Genomic DNA, 13,813 nt, shown 5'->3' on the forward strand with positions numbered 1-13,813 from the left:
GGAAGTGTGGGGGGGCTCTTCAGGGTGGGGCTGTGTGTGTGTGTGTGTGGAGGGGGGGCAAGCAGGAGGCGATGTCACCCTAAGACAGGGGTGGGCAAAATGTGGGCCAGTTGCGGCCCGCCAGCCCATTCTGTCCAGTCCGCGGTCTGAAAATGTAGAAAATGAGTATACATCTGCCCCTGGCTGCCTGTCATGCGGCCCTCGATGGCTTGCCAAAACTCAGTAAGCGGCTGTGTGTGTGTGTGTGTGGAGGGGGGGCAAGCAGGAGGCGATGTCACCCTAAGACAGGGGTGGGCAAAATGTGGGCCAGTTGCGGCCCGCCAGCCCATTCTGTCCAGTCCGCGGTCTGAAAATGTAGAAAATGAGTATACATCTGCCCCTGGCTGCCTGTCATGCGGCCCTCGATGGCTTGCCAAAACTCAGTAAGCGGCCCTCCGCCCAAAATAATTGCCCGCCCCTGCTCTAAGAACTCCTTGCCTCTTGCATAATTCCTGGCCCATCATGGCTACTGCAAAATAAAATCATAAAATGGCAGAGTTAATTGCAAAGCAGGTAGAAATATGGAGGTATGTACAGAAGCTTAATGCACACGACCTGGTCGAAAAATTATAGAAATCGGTTTAAGTCAAACCTGGACCGATGGAGTACCAAACTGACTTGATTTAGGTGCATGGAAATTGTGTACACTTTCCCTGTGGGGCTAGGAAAACCCAGCCCCAGGGCTGTGTTTTTCATTTCCCCGCCCTCCCCCCGCTTCCCCATCCCAAGTCCCACACCAGGCTCTTTTTCACTGCTGGCTCCAGCTCCAGGGCTGTGCTTTTCATACCTCCACCCTGCACTGGGCTGTTTTTTCACCCCCCCGCCAGCCTCTTGATCCCTCTGGACCAGCCATCCCCTCAACTCCCATCTCGCATACTGCTCCAGGTGCTGCCACTGACAGAGCCGAGCAAATAAATCCTGGTGGAGTGAGGGGCAGGAGGGATGGGGTTGTAGGTACTCAGGGGAGGTCAACAGGGCTAAAAATAGTCCCTGGTCCCTTCAAGCTCCCCAAGGCCCCATGAGCCCCCTGATCCTGCCAGATCCTCCTGGACCCCAGCAACACCCTGTGGGTTGCAACTGCCCCCTATTCCCCGTTTGCGGGCAGCCCATTCCGCCTCATGCACAGATCTAGGGATACATGCCCTCTTCCCCCCACAGAGTGCCTGCCCCCTCAACCCCACTCACGGGTTGCATCTCCTTGCCAACCCCGCTTGCGGGTCACACTTGCCCCCCGCTCACCTGTAGTAGACCCCTGATCCCCCCCCACAACCTGCCTGCCCTCCCAACCCTTCAGCTAGCCCCTGCATCCTAATTTACCTGATACTGGGCTGCCACTGAGGAGGTAAACGGCCTTATAACAAGGGCATCGGTGTCTGCTGGCTTGCAGATTTTTCTTTTTATAACTTCTGATATTTATTGATTTATTTATATCTCCCCAAAAGCCTCAGGATGGCTCACAATAGAAGGTGCAATAACTTAGAAAAACAGAATGAAATACAAAATTAAGAAGATATAATGAAAGCAAAAAAGTAAATGTGTCATGGGGAAATCTACAATGTAGATTTAGAGGAGAAGAAGCAGAGTACAGTTTTCTGGAAAAAAAATGTAAAGCAGAAAGAGAAAAAACTATAAAATTTGTAAACATCCTCAGTCTATGAATCTAATGCCGATGACAACTCTTATAGTCAGTGGATGTGCATGGAGAAATTGCCTTCAGTTTGTCTCTCCATGTTAGTAATGACCAGAGATTCTGGTTTTCTCTGATAAAAAAATTGCAAATTCTCTGATTAAAACCCCCAAATCCATGATTAAAATTAAACGCCACTATACATACATATATATATAGATATATATATATATCAATATATATATATAGGTATCAATTGAACACAGTGTTTTATTGATATATTTACAATTTTAAAACAATTTGAAAGCCTACCCGTGCCTCAATCACTATAATAAAATAAATGATAAATACCTATACATTTTGGTATTTGATTTTGGGTTTTTTATCATGGAAAGTCAGAGCTCCCCCTACCCCTTGAGCTCACCAGGACGCAGGTCCAGGCCCCTCACTGCCCACCCACAGCCCGTGGGCCCTGCTGATGCCCCTCACTCACCACCCACAGCTCCACACCTTTCCAGGCTTGCCAGAGGGGGGCCCCCAGCTGTCAGGTCTATGGGGCCAGGGACTCAGGTCTGCAGCCCCCTGCCTATCTGCAGGAGTGCCTGAGCCCCAGCTGCCACCCATGGGAGGCGGTGGCTGCTGCGGCCCCAGCGGGGAGCCCAGAGTGGAGCCCAGGGGAGGGGGCAGTTGCGGGCTCCCCACCCTGCTGCCCTCTCTTTGGGGCCTCCGCAGTGCAGCAGCTGGGCCCCGGCATGGTGGGGCAGAGCAGGGCTGGGAAGGGAAACTTGTTGCTGCCGCTGCAAGCTCTGCGGTACCCTGGTGAGGTGCCCACTGCTCACCCAGGGGCAGCAAGAGGCAAAACTCTGTGCTGCCACCCCTGCTGCTGCTGGGCAGGTAGGGGGCGCTTCATTGGGGCGGTGTTAGGATCAAAGCGGAAATGACCTTCCCCACCCAGCCCTATTCTGTCCTGCCGCACGCCTGGTCCTGTCTGCTGGGCCCCAGAGAAGGACATCTGGGGGAGGAGCCTGAGCCCACAGTGGGCAGCCTGTCCCGCCTCATGCACAGATCTAGGGATACATGCCCTCTTCCCCCCACAGAGTGCATGCAGCAATGGGAAGCCAGGCCCTCTTGCACCCAAGACAAGCTGCCTGCAGCCTCATCTTGCTCCCTGCCTGGGCCCTGCGGCTGCTCATTGCGGCCCCAGACCCCAATCCCCATGCACCGCTCAGCTGGGCAGCATTCTCAGCCCCAGCCCTATGGTGACCTCAATCCCCGCTCTCCCCGTGCCAGACTTACCTGTGGGAGCTGCTCTTCAGGCTGCCTGGCAGTCATGTGCATGTGTGAGCCCGTATATGCACATGGCACCCTGTGCCTGACTGCCCATCTCCCACTCCCCCCAGCCCCTTGCAGGCTGGAACTCTGCTGGCCCGCAGAGACCTCTTTGCAAAAGTGGAAAATCCATGTTTCTCTGTTAAAATGAAAAATCCACATTTTTCTCAGGTAAAAGGGAAAATCTGAGGGTTTTTCTGTTTTTCTGTAGGAAACTAAAAACCTGGATCCCTGGTAACGACCTTGCTTATGCTCAGAATAGAGAAACTGGATGGAGCAGAAAGCACAACCATGTAAAGCTCCACAAGGATTATCCCAACCGTATGTAAGTGTGTCTATATTCCACTATGAAAATGGAGATTTTGAGGCAAAAAGTTTGTAGATAAAACAGCTGATACCTTGTCACAGGAAACGTATTGGGGGAGGGAAGCAAGAAGTATGTTTTCAGCCTTTCACATGTGACGTTTTTGAGAGAACCTTTTTAATGACACAGGCTCAATCCCCATTGACTTTCACTGGTGGAGCGGGACTTAAAAAAAAATCTCCCTGGAGCTGCTTTCTTCTTCTGTGTGGTTCTAGAAAGAGAAGGTTTGACAGAGGAATCTGTTTGGCTGGCACACTTTCCGACTTATTTTATATTAGTTTTATGTTATGTTTTATATATTAGTGGCCTCACCACAAGTTGTATGGCATTTGGGTGCTGTGCTGCAATACGAAGGCACTTTCCTTTGTTTGCACTGACCTCCAGTGACGAGAGGAACTAGTGTCCATTGACCAGCTCATGCTCAGACTTGGCAGCTCCAGCAAAATTCCAGCATTTCATGTGGGTCCATTTAATATGTTGTTTGTCGACTTGGCAATTCACTGTTGTGCCAATAGCGGAGCTTATATTTCACTTGCTCATTTTCAAAGTGCTATGCAAACAATTAATTAATCCTTACAATACCCTGTGAGGTAGGTCAATATTATTCTCTCCATTTTGTTAATGAAGAAATGGAAGCACAGAAGGTTAAATTATTTGCGGAAAGCTCTGCAGATAAGTCCCAGGGTTTAGCTCAGACCATACCTGAAATTTTGCACCCAGGTATACTAATGAACGTGCAACCCAGGTACATCCAATGGTGTGCCCTATTCTCAATCGGATGGGACGGGTAGGCAGGAGGGGGTGCTGCGAGAGGGATGCCAGAATTTTGAGCTGATCCCTCCTTCCTCTATAGAGTTAGCCCAAGCCCAAAGTTCTTAACTATATGCGATATATTGAGTTAACAACATATATATAAAAAACTCTTCAAGATAGATATAATTACAGATATAGATACAAATATACATATACAGGTCTGTTAGTTGGAGGAAGTTGGCCCTAGGGAGGGCATTCAGGTAAGTACCCATGCCTGAGGCCCAGAAGAAGGGTGGATCCCAGGACAGTCAATCCAGCAAGTTTATACCACAAGTGGGTTAGCTAATAAAGACATCCTCACAGAGCCCATTATACAGAATTAATACATCCAACTATTTATAACACCAACAAGAACAATAGATACCTAATAGGAAACATAACTATACCAGATATTAGATGCACCCTATCTGGGTTCCAACCACTTGGTCCCTCAAATGGGATAGGGTCTTCTCCCCCTAGGCCCACTCCCCCAGGTCTCTTGCCTGGGGGCACCTCCCCTGCAGGACCTGGGTTCCCAGTAACTCACGGTCCTTCCTCTGGGGGCTGTCAATCTGGCCCATGGGTCCCTACATCGTCTCAGGCCTCCTGGAGCCATTGGCCTCAAGTTGAGGGTTCTTCCCTCTGGGCCCTGTGCCCTGCATTGGGCACCCAGGGAGCTCCTATGGGAGCCGAGCCCTCACTGGCTCCGGTTCCCCAGCCTCACGCCAGGGGTCTTTCCTCTTTCTGGGCTCTACTCTGGGCACCGGCGCTCTTTTAGTTTAATGCTGAGCCACACTGCGGGGCTCTGGTTATCCAGCCTAGAGCCGGGGCTAACTTGAGCAGCCTGAAGCTGCTCCCAGGGCCAACTCTCCATGCACCGACCTGCGCACTGTGTGGGGCCTGAGCAGCTTTGAGCTGCTCTCAGGACTGGCTCTCCGTGTGCCAATCCATGCACCGCCAAGGCTCAGGCAGGGTCCAGATGATGGTCTTCTCTGGAGCTCCTCTCTCCTTGCCATCCCTCGGCGCATCTGCCCGGTGTGCTGAGCATGCTGGGCTTTTATTTACACCGGAGGCTCCGCCTCTGAAGTCTGCCAGACCTGCAAAGTGCAGTCTTCAATCAGGTCCAGGGGCTCCTCGCATCCCCATCTCCGAGCATGGGTGGGGCAAGCCCCTCCCAGCTGTTACCTGATCGGTGGAAATATTCCACCAATCCAAAGTGTCCTTCTCCAAGCCGGGCTTGCCAGGCAAAAGCAGCGAGCCTGCCACAAAAGCTAGCTCCAGAACGAATGGAGTTTGTCTTATTAGCTTCTAGGCAGGAGCAATAAGAGAGAAGAATGCCATAGATTAAATTATAATGATGCATGCTGTAACTGCTTGTAGTCAAGCAGTGCTGAAAGGAGTTAGCTTTGCTTTTATAGAGAGATTGATGGACTTTTAGCTAAGTGTGGAGGCAGCCCAGAGACATAACTGTGCAGTGTCACCTCAGAAACTATACTAGTCCTAACAGCACCGTATACAGGCTTTCCAGATGGGGTTCATTTGGAGATTGCCCTTAGGCAGAGATATTGCATTTCAACTCAGTGGAGAAGCTGGCAGGACATCTAGTAAACTCTAGGAAAGTACGTCAAGGCCTAAGCTGTGTGGTTTTTTTTATGCGATAACACTGGAAAAAATGCAGCCTCCATGTGGAAGAGGTCAGCTGCTCAAATGGAGATTAGAGGAGAGGTATGGTGGGATGTGGTTCTTATAGAAGCCAAGAGGGTCAGAGAGGGTGCAAGGAAGCAGAAGGGAGGTGGGTGATGATGGACAGGGAAATGAGAGTATCAGAATGGGTGCTTTGAAAGTGAGGTGTGTGTTCACGTGTTCACTGCTTGATTTAATTTTGTTGCTATTCAATAGAACGTGCATTTACCAGTTATTTAGTTGGATTATTTTACTGTAGTTATCCAAGTCCTACAAAATGCACAGTATGCACATTTTTAAGCATACCCAGTGATCATACATCCTTGCAAAACAGCAACATTTGGCAACAGAAACTAATGTTTTGCTAAATGCCAAAAGTAGAGGACATTGTAGCTGGCTTTGGGATGGCAGTGGGAGCTGGCCTGTGTTTGTTAGTGAGTCAGCCTAAAAATAGCATGTGATTGAATCACGTATAATGACTTTTACAGAGCTGCTAGGGTAGCATTCTGTATTTTTAACAAGTTGCTTCTTCCTTTCTTCATGGATCCATTTTTAGACAATCCTATGTTTTAGAGGCCCCCTGGTATTGAAACACCGAATACAGTATTTCACAGGGAGAACAAACAGCTGTATTTTTCTGGTGGACCAGACATGAACAGCAGAGGCAAAAAATGAAATCCTGGCCCATTTAGATCACTGGGGAGTTTTCCACTGAATTTGGTGATTTAAGAGTTCCACCCAAAATCTGTGAGCTCACTGGAAATATCCTTTGTGGCCCCGCTTTTATTTTCCTTTTTCTTTGCCCTTATTTAGATAAATGCTCAGTTACAAGGAGCTGAAAGGGACAATATTCAATGTTTGGAGATTTTGGTAGAATGGAAATTCACTTGATTACACATCCGCCAAGCTTTTCATCTATCTAATATATATTCAGGGCAAAGGTTGTACTCCCTGCTCTTTTTATTAGAAGTAGCAGAGTAGGACTGTCAAGAGGAGCTTGCTATGAAATGAAACCTTCCTGTTTATAAATCTTTTATAGCAAATAATACACAGACAAAAAAAAAGGAAATGGAAATAGACACGTATGACCGCACTTAGCAATTAAAACTACAGCATAAGCAAGCACAGCAGGAGTTGTATGAAAACAGGAATTTTATTCTGCATGGTAAGGAAAAAATATGTTTCTATAAGGAATTTTTCTTTTTGGTTGTTGCATGAAAGGAATAAGAAGAGTATGCAGATCTGTACCTTACAAAATGCAGCTGTGTTCCATTTGGGAAGGAAAAACACTCTTCTCACTTATTTCAATGGCTCAGGATAAGCTACTTAATGTAGGCAGATCATATGATGATAAAAAGGCTTCTGTCCCTGTGGGCAGTTCAATGCAGAGAATCTCTCTCTATGGACAGAAGCCTGAGAAGTTGGCTAACAGAATTATCAGCAAAGTTGGTGCTATTCGCTTGCAATGGTATAGCCAGGTTCATAAAGGGATACAATAAATTTGTGAAGGACAGATCCATCAGCGGCTGTTAAACATAAGAGTCAGCAATGGTAATGTGTTCACTCTACCTAAGCATTATACTCATGATGATTTGGAAGGCAGGATGGGCGATGGTTATTCTGCCCTCCTTTATACTCTCCTAAAGCTCCCATGACTTGCCAGGGTCAGAGACAGGTCTATTTGTGATGTAGGGAGCAGTGGGCCTAGACCAGGGGCAGGCAATTATTTTGGGTGAAGGGCCACTTACCGAGTTTTGGCAAACTGTTGAGGGCCGCATTTCCCTCTCCGGTGCAGGGAAGCAGGAACAGCCCCATGGTCCCAGGCCAGAAGCCTCTGCTAGGCAGGGGGTTCTGGTTGTGGGGCCAGGGCTGGGCAGACCTTGCTGTTGCATCCTGCCACTAGCTTCCTCTGGGTCCTACTGCCCCTGGCTCCTGTCATCTTTGACAGGCAGCTAGGAGCAAATAAATATTACTTTTCTAATTTTTTTAGGGGCCCCACAGACCGGATAGAATGGCCTGGTGGGCCGGATCTGGCCCCCGGGCCATATTTTGCCCACCCCTGGCCTAGACCCATCCTCTCAGTTAAGGAGGCCACTAGATACACAACAAGTGATCCCTTGAGACAACAAAAATGAAAACAGGGATGGAAGTTAAGTCATAGATTCATAATAAGGGTTCAGAGGGGGGACACAAAGCAAAGCACACTAGCCAGCGTCCACTGCCCCTTAAATGTGTCCAAGGAGCCTGTGGATGCTACTCAGTGACATTCTGCCAGGACATGTGAATGAAGGACTGAAAGGAAGATGACCCCACAGTCACCCAGGTTTTCTCCAATCAGGGCCTCCTTCTTGGCCTGATAAAAGGTGAGTTTGGTCACAGCTAGGAGGAGGTTGACCAGAAGGCCCTAGGACTTGGTGGGGCCACAGATGGGAAGTGCATAAAATATAAGGTGAGGGAAAAAGTGCAGCCAGAATCTCAGGAGTAGCTGCAACCTGGGGCACTCTAAGTAGGGTCTCCCTCTGCTTATAGAAAGGACAGGTGTCGGGGGAATTGAAGAAGTGAACCAGATACATGCCTATGGAAACAGCTTTGTGCAGGAGCTGCCACCCTAGGCTCCTGATGGCTCATGAGACCAGTGTGGTCCACTAGAGACCCTTGCCTTTGCCGAGGGTGTCCCACCACTTGGTGTCTGGGTGGGATGTGAGAGTAGGATGTACAGATGGAGTGTACAGAGCATGAGTGTGTAGAGCTGGTAATGATAGGGTATACAGAAGTGGACTGGCTTGATATCTCCCATCCTGCTGAGGTGGTATGGTACAGAGGGCTATGGGGTCTGCCAACATGGGGCCTCACAAGAAGCCCTGGAGGACTGGTGGATATGGGTGGGCAGTGTCTGCCTTTGGACTGAACCTCTTCCTTACATGCAAATGCAGCAGGGTGGCCTTGATTTCCTGAGTAAGCGGTAGGATGCATACAGTGTGGGTAGCTCCATGTACCAGGCCAGCACATAAGGATCTGCCCACCCCTGCCTGACTTAGTCCAGAAGGTCCCTGATATGGGAGGTGTTGATCTGGATCATCCTCCAATGCATCCAGGCCATGTCTGTTGCTGGCACCATCACCTGTGTGTTTTTCAGCAAGGGCTCAGCCATGAAGTCTGCAGCCTGGGGTGTCCAAGCCTGGAGGAGGAGACCCAATATCTGGGCCCCGAGGCGGTACTGGTAGCAGCTTGCTAAAGCCTTGTATGGGAAGGCCTGTCAGCTAGAAGACCCATTGCTCGTATCAGAACCCCCAGTGGCAGTGGAGGAAGGCATGTCTGATGGGGCACCATGCTTCCTGGCTACTGGCACTGTAAAGGAGCCTCCAGAAGGCCTGAAGGCAGAAGGTGTGTACCTGGCTGTGAATGCATGCCAGACCCAGCCCCCCTCTTGCTGAAGGGGTGGTTCAGGGCATCTGAAGACACCCAGTATTGTCCTGGCCAGGAGAACCCCATATCCTGTCTCGGGAGGCTGGCCAGGAGGTTTGGGCACATGGGCAGGGTGTTGAACCAGTACCAAAGCATGGATAGGACAAGCTTGTTGATGACCACAGTGCTCTGTTGCAGACAGAGAGGCACTGGAGGAGTCCCATCCATGCTCACAGCTGCCCAGACACCCTAACTTTGAGTTGGTTCCAGTTCTCTGGCAGGGAGGGCTGGCAGGGGGAGAGGTGGGCCCCCCAGATAGAACAGTGAACCCATGCTGCAGTGGATGTCCTGGAGTATGGCTGGGAGTAAGCCCACCTGCCATGCATCACCCACCATCAGGCCAGAGCTTGGGCAGAAGAGGCTGTTGAATAGATAGACTGGCAGACCTCCATCTCTGCCAGGTTGCTTGGAGCACGTCATCAGCATACACTGAGGGGACTGCTCTCATGGCCTGCTCTGTGAGCACCAGCCACATCATCTGCTGGCACAGGAGGCAGAAAAAGGGCTCAAGGCTGAAGGTGTAGAGATGGCCTAACAGCAGGCAGTCTTGATGAACTCCCCACCTGAAAGGGATGGGCTCTGACAGTGTCCATTTGAGTTTGATCATGCAAAGGTGAACAGCACATGGAGAAACTTCACAAAGCAGGAACAAAAGTCAAATGCCTACAGAGTGCCTCTGAGGTATCTGTGATCTATCTTGTCAAACACCTTCTCCTAGTTGATAGACAGGGGGGCAAATGACAGACCATCCCTGAGAGTGAACTCAAGGAGGTCCCAGACCAGGTATAGGTTGTTGAAGATGGTACGCCTTGGCACCACATACATCTGTTCCACCAGCACAGGCTTTAGCCACCGTGATATGGCCTTTGCTACAAGCTCATAGCCTGTGCAGATGAGTGAGAATGGACACCGGTTCCTCATGGCACATGTTCTTCATGCCCTTCCTTTTTTGGTAGCATGAGGGGAAGAGCTTCCAATCCCCTTTGGATTTGGTCCTGACCGTGGCAAAATCTGGGCTGAGGAGACCCCAGAAGGCATGGTAGACCTCTATGGTTAGCCCACTGATGCCCAGAGACTTGTTGGTGGGCACCAGGAAGATGGCTTTTGAGAAGTCAGCCAGAGTGAAAAGACCTTTCAGCTGGTCCCAGTCACCCACACTGACCTGTTGCAGTCCCTTCCACAGGACCTAGCAGCCATTAGTGTTGGCTGGATCTGACAAAAATCCTTATCCTTAAAGCTTGCTGGGATCCATAAGTGGGGGTGCCATCCTTTGCCAAGAGGCAGGGGATCTACTTTTTGGCACGTCTCCTCTTCTCAAGTTCACTGATGACACCAAACTCTGTGATAAAGCATCCATACCTGAGGACAGGAGGGTGATCCAGGCAGATCTTGACAGGCTCATGAAGTGGGCGGATGAGAACCTGATGGTGTTCAACACTGAAAAATGCAAGGTTCTCCACCTTGGGAGGAAAAACCTGCAGCATGCTTATAGGCTCAGCAGTACTATGCTGGTTAGCATTACAGATGAAAGGGACTTGGGGGTCATGACTGACCACAAGATGAGCATGAGCCTTCAATGTGATGCTGCGGCTAGTAAAGCGAGCAAAACACTGGCTTGCATCCATAGATGCTTCTCAAGCAAATCCTGGGACGTCATTCTCCCCTTGTACTCGGCCTTGGTGAGGCCGCAGCTGGAGTACTGCATCCAGTTTTAGGTTCCACAATTCAAAAAGAATGTGGAGAAGCTTGAGAGAGTCCAGAGAAGAGCCATGCACATGATCAGAGGTCAGGAAAACAGACCTTATGATGAGAGGCTGAGAGCCATGGGACTCTTCACCCTGGAAACGCGCAGGCTCAGGGGTGATCTGGTGAGTGTCAGGGGTGATCTGGTGCCCACCTATAAGTTTATCAGGGGTGTTCATCAGGATCTGGGGGAACGTCTGTTCACCAGAGCATCCCAAGGGATGACAAGATTGAACGGTCACAAACTCCGCTGCGACCAATACAGGCTGGACATAAGGAAGAACTTCTTTACTGTCCAAGCCCCCAAGGTTTGGAAGAGACTGCCGCCAGAGGTGATTCAAGCACCCACTTTGAATGCTTTCAAGACACATTTAGATGCTTATCTTGCTGGGATCCTATGATCTCTGCTGACTTTCTGCTCCTGGGGCAGGGGGCTGGACTCGATGATCCTCCGGGGTCCCTTCCAGCCTGAATGTCTATGAATCTATGGATCTCTAAGGCATAGAAGAAGTGGGAGCCATGGTCCATCTCCCGGAGGAGCTGGATCTGTGATCAGACAAACATGCCACAGGTGTGGAGGTCATCTACAGTTTGAAGCTCTTCGTTCTTCTCTCTACATTCTTCACAGGGACACAAGTGGTCTGGGTTCATGGCAAGGCACCTCTCCAGGTCCAACACCTCCTTCATGAGCTGCTCTTTAGCTGCCTCCCTCTGCCAGGCATGTCTCTGAGTGTAGCTGAAGCAAAAGAGCTGTACATGTTCCTTCCCCTGTTCCAGGAAAGCAGCTCAGAAGTTCTTATGTAGAATCATAGAAATTTAGGGTTGGAAGGGACCTCGGGAAGTCACATCTAGTCCAACCCCCCATGCTCAAAGCAGGACCATCCTCAACTAGATCATCCCAGCCAAGGCTTTGCCTAGCTGGGTCTTGAAAACCTTCAAGGATGGAGATTCCACCACCTCTCTGGGGAACCTGTTCTAGTGTTTTTAACCTCCTAGTGAGATATTTTTTTCCTAATATCTAACCTAAACTTCACTTGCTGCAACTGGAGACCATTGCTCCTTGTTCTGTCATCTGCCACCATTGAGAACAGTCCAGCTCCATCTCCTTTCGAACCTCCCCTCAGATAGTTGAAGGCTGCTGTTAAATCCCTTCTCATTCTCCTCTTCTCCAAGAATCAAGAATTGTTCCATCAGATAGATCGAGAACAGATGGTAGTTTATATTATTTCAGTTAGGCATATGCCTTGCTAATCATTTTCTTTTCTCCAAATTTAACAAACCCCGACTAAAAGAGTAGGTAAAATAGACGGCCTAATGCAGCGAGGCCAACCTTTTTGGCAGTGCCACAAATTAGCCCCACACCCTCCCAGAGTGCCACTCTGATCCTCTTCTCCTTCCCAATCCATTGCTCTGCTTTCTTCTTCCTGCCCCATCTGCCACCGGGCTGCCTGTCCCTTCCCCAGGCTGCCCATGCCACTTATGGCACACGTGATGTAGGTTGGCCATCCCTGGTGTAATGCATATGCTTTGTTGTGGCAGGTGATTCTTGCTCTTTAATATAGCTTCTTCTCTTTATTACCTGAGGAAAGGAACCCCGAGTTCGGTATCTCAGAACACAGGTTCTGTGGTGATATAGCAAGGAAACCATTTGGCTTCTTCTTGTTTTCTTTATTCATTGGCATCCATTTTCTTCCAGGCTTCCTCCTGATATATTTATAGATTGATATATAGGCATTACAAGTCAAATGTTCAAAAGCGTTGAAGTGATTTAAGAACTTAAATCCCATTGGATCACTTTGGCACTTTCGATAATCTCACTCTGGATGGATGAATGGATATAGATGAATTATTTTAGTCTTCCTTAGCGGAAGGATAGTACCTATGGGTTTGACTGGGCAAGTGTTAAAGTGAGGAGTCAGAAGAGTCCAGTTAAAAATTATGAATGGTGTCCTAAAAATGTAGGATGGAAAGCGAGATTAATAAATGTAGTCAGATATTATTCTTTGGGTGAATTTGATATTTTTTGTTAGACTAACTTAAATAGCTGGAAAAAATCGGGCTAAGTTTTTTTCCCCCCAACTATTTAAGTTGGTCTAATAAAAGAGATCAGATTCACTCAAAGAACCTTGTCTGCCCATGTCCTTCGACCAACATGGCTACAACCTACACCCCAGTCAGGTATTATGGCATCTCTGCAAATGCAGGGAGACTAGAAAGGAAGATATTGACAGAAGCAAGAATGGTACATATATTAGTTGACATCATTTGACATGTATAAATATATAAAAAAACCCTCTGAACCTAATGTGAGACTTTTAGGCCTTGTCTACAGGGTGGATTTACCTGCAGTTACAGCTGTTAGTATCCAGCTAGTGTTATAACTGTATTAGGATATGCCACTAGGCAAAGCTGTTATAAACTGTGATTTGCACCGATGCTGCTACCATTGGTCTCAAGTAGGGGATTACTCATGTGTGCGAGTGCTTTTAATTACAATATTCAGTTCTTTTATATTTTTTACCCCACATGTCTTACTTTTCAGAGGGAGAGGAGTATCCTTAGTTCCATTTTATTTATTTATTTTACAGCAACTTCTTGGATTGCAAATTGTGGTGGGACCGTTGGAGATAAATGCAAGTTTTACAGTAACAGCAATCAGCTCTAGCTGGTGACACTGTGCATCGTCCTGCCAAGGCAGCAGGCCAGTCCTCTTTCCATCCTGGTGGTCAGAGAACAGAGGACTTAAACTCTGGCACTTTTATTTCAGCAGG

General features: G+C 48.7%; 1 protein-coding gene across 1 annotated transcript in view; it reads right to left on the reverse strand.

Annotated features, from left to right (window-relative positions):
- USP24 (ubiquitin specific peptidase 24) overlaps positions 1–4,732 on the reverse strand; it is a 96,107-nt gene extending 91,375 nt beyond the window's left edge. Inside the window, exon 1 of the mRNA XM_014520902.2 lies at positions 4,699–4,732. Coding sequence (XP_014376388.2) covers positions 4,699–4,732 — 34 coding nt within the window. The remainder of the gene's footprint in view (positions 1–4,698) is intronic.
- Positions 4,733–13,813: the final 9,081 nt, after the last annotated feature.

Source organism: Alligator sinensis, unplaced genomic scaffold, assembly GCF_000455745.1.
Source record: "Alligator sinensis unplaced genomic scaffold, ASM45574v1 scaffold172_1, whole genome shotgun sequence".
Taxonomy (NCBI): Eukaryota; Metazoa; Chordata; order Crocodylia; family Alligatoridae; genus Alligator; species Alligator sinensis.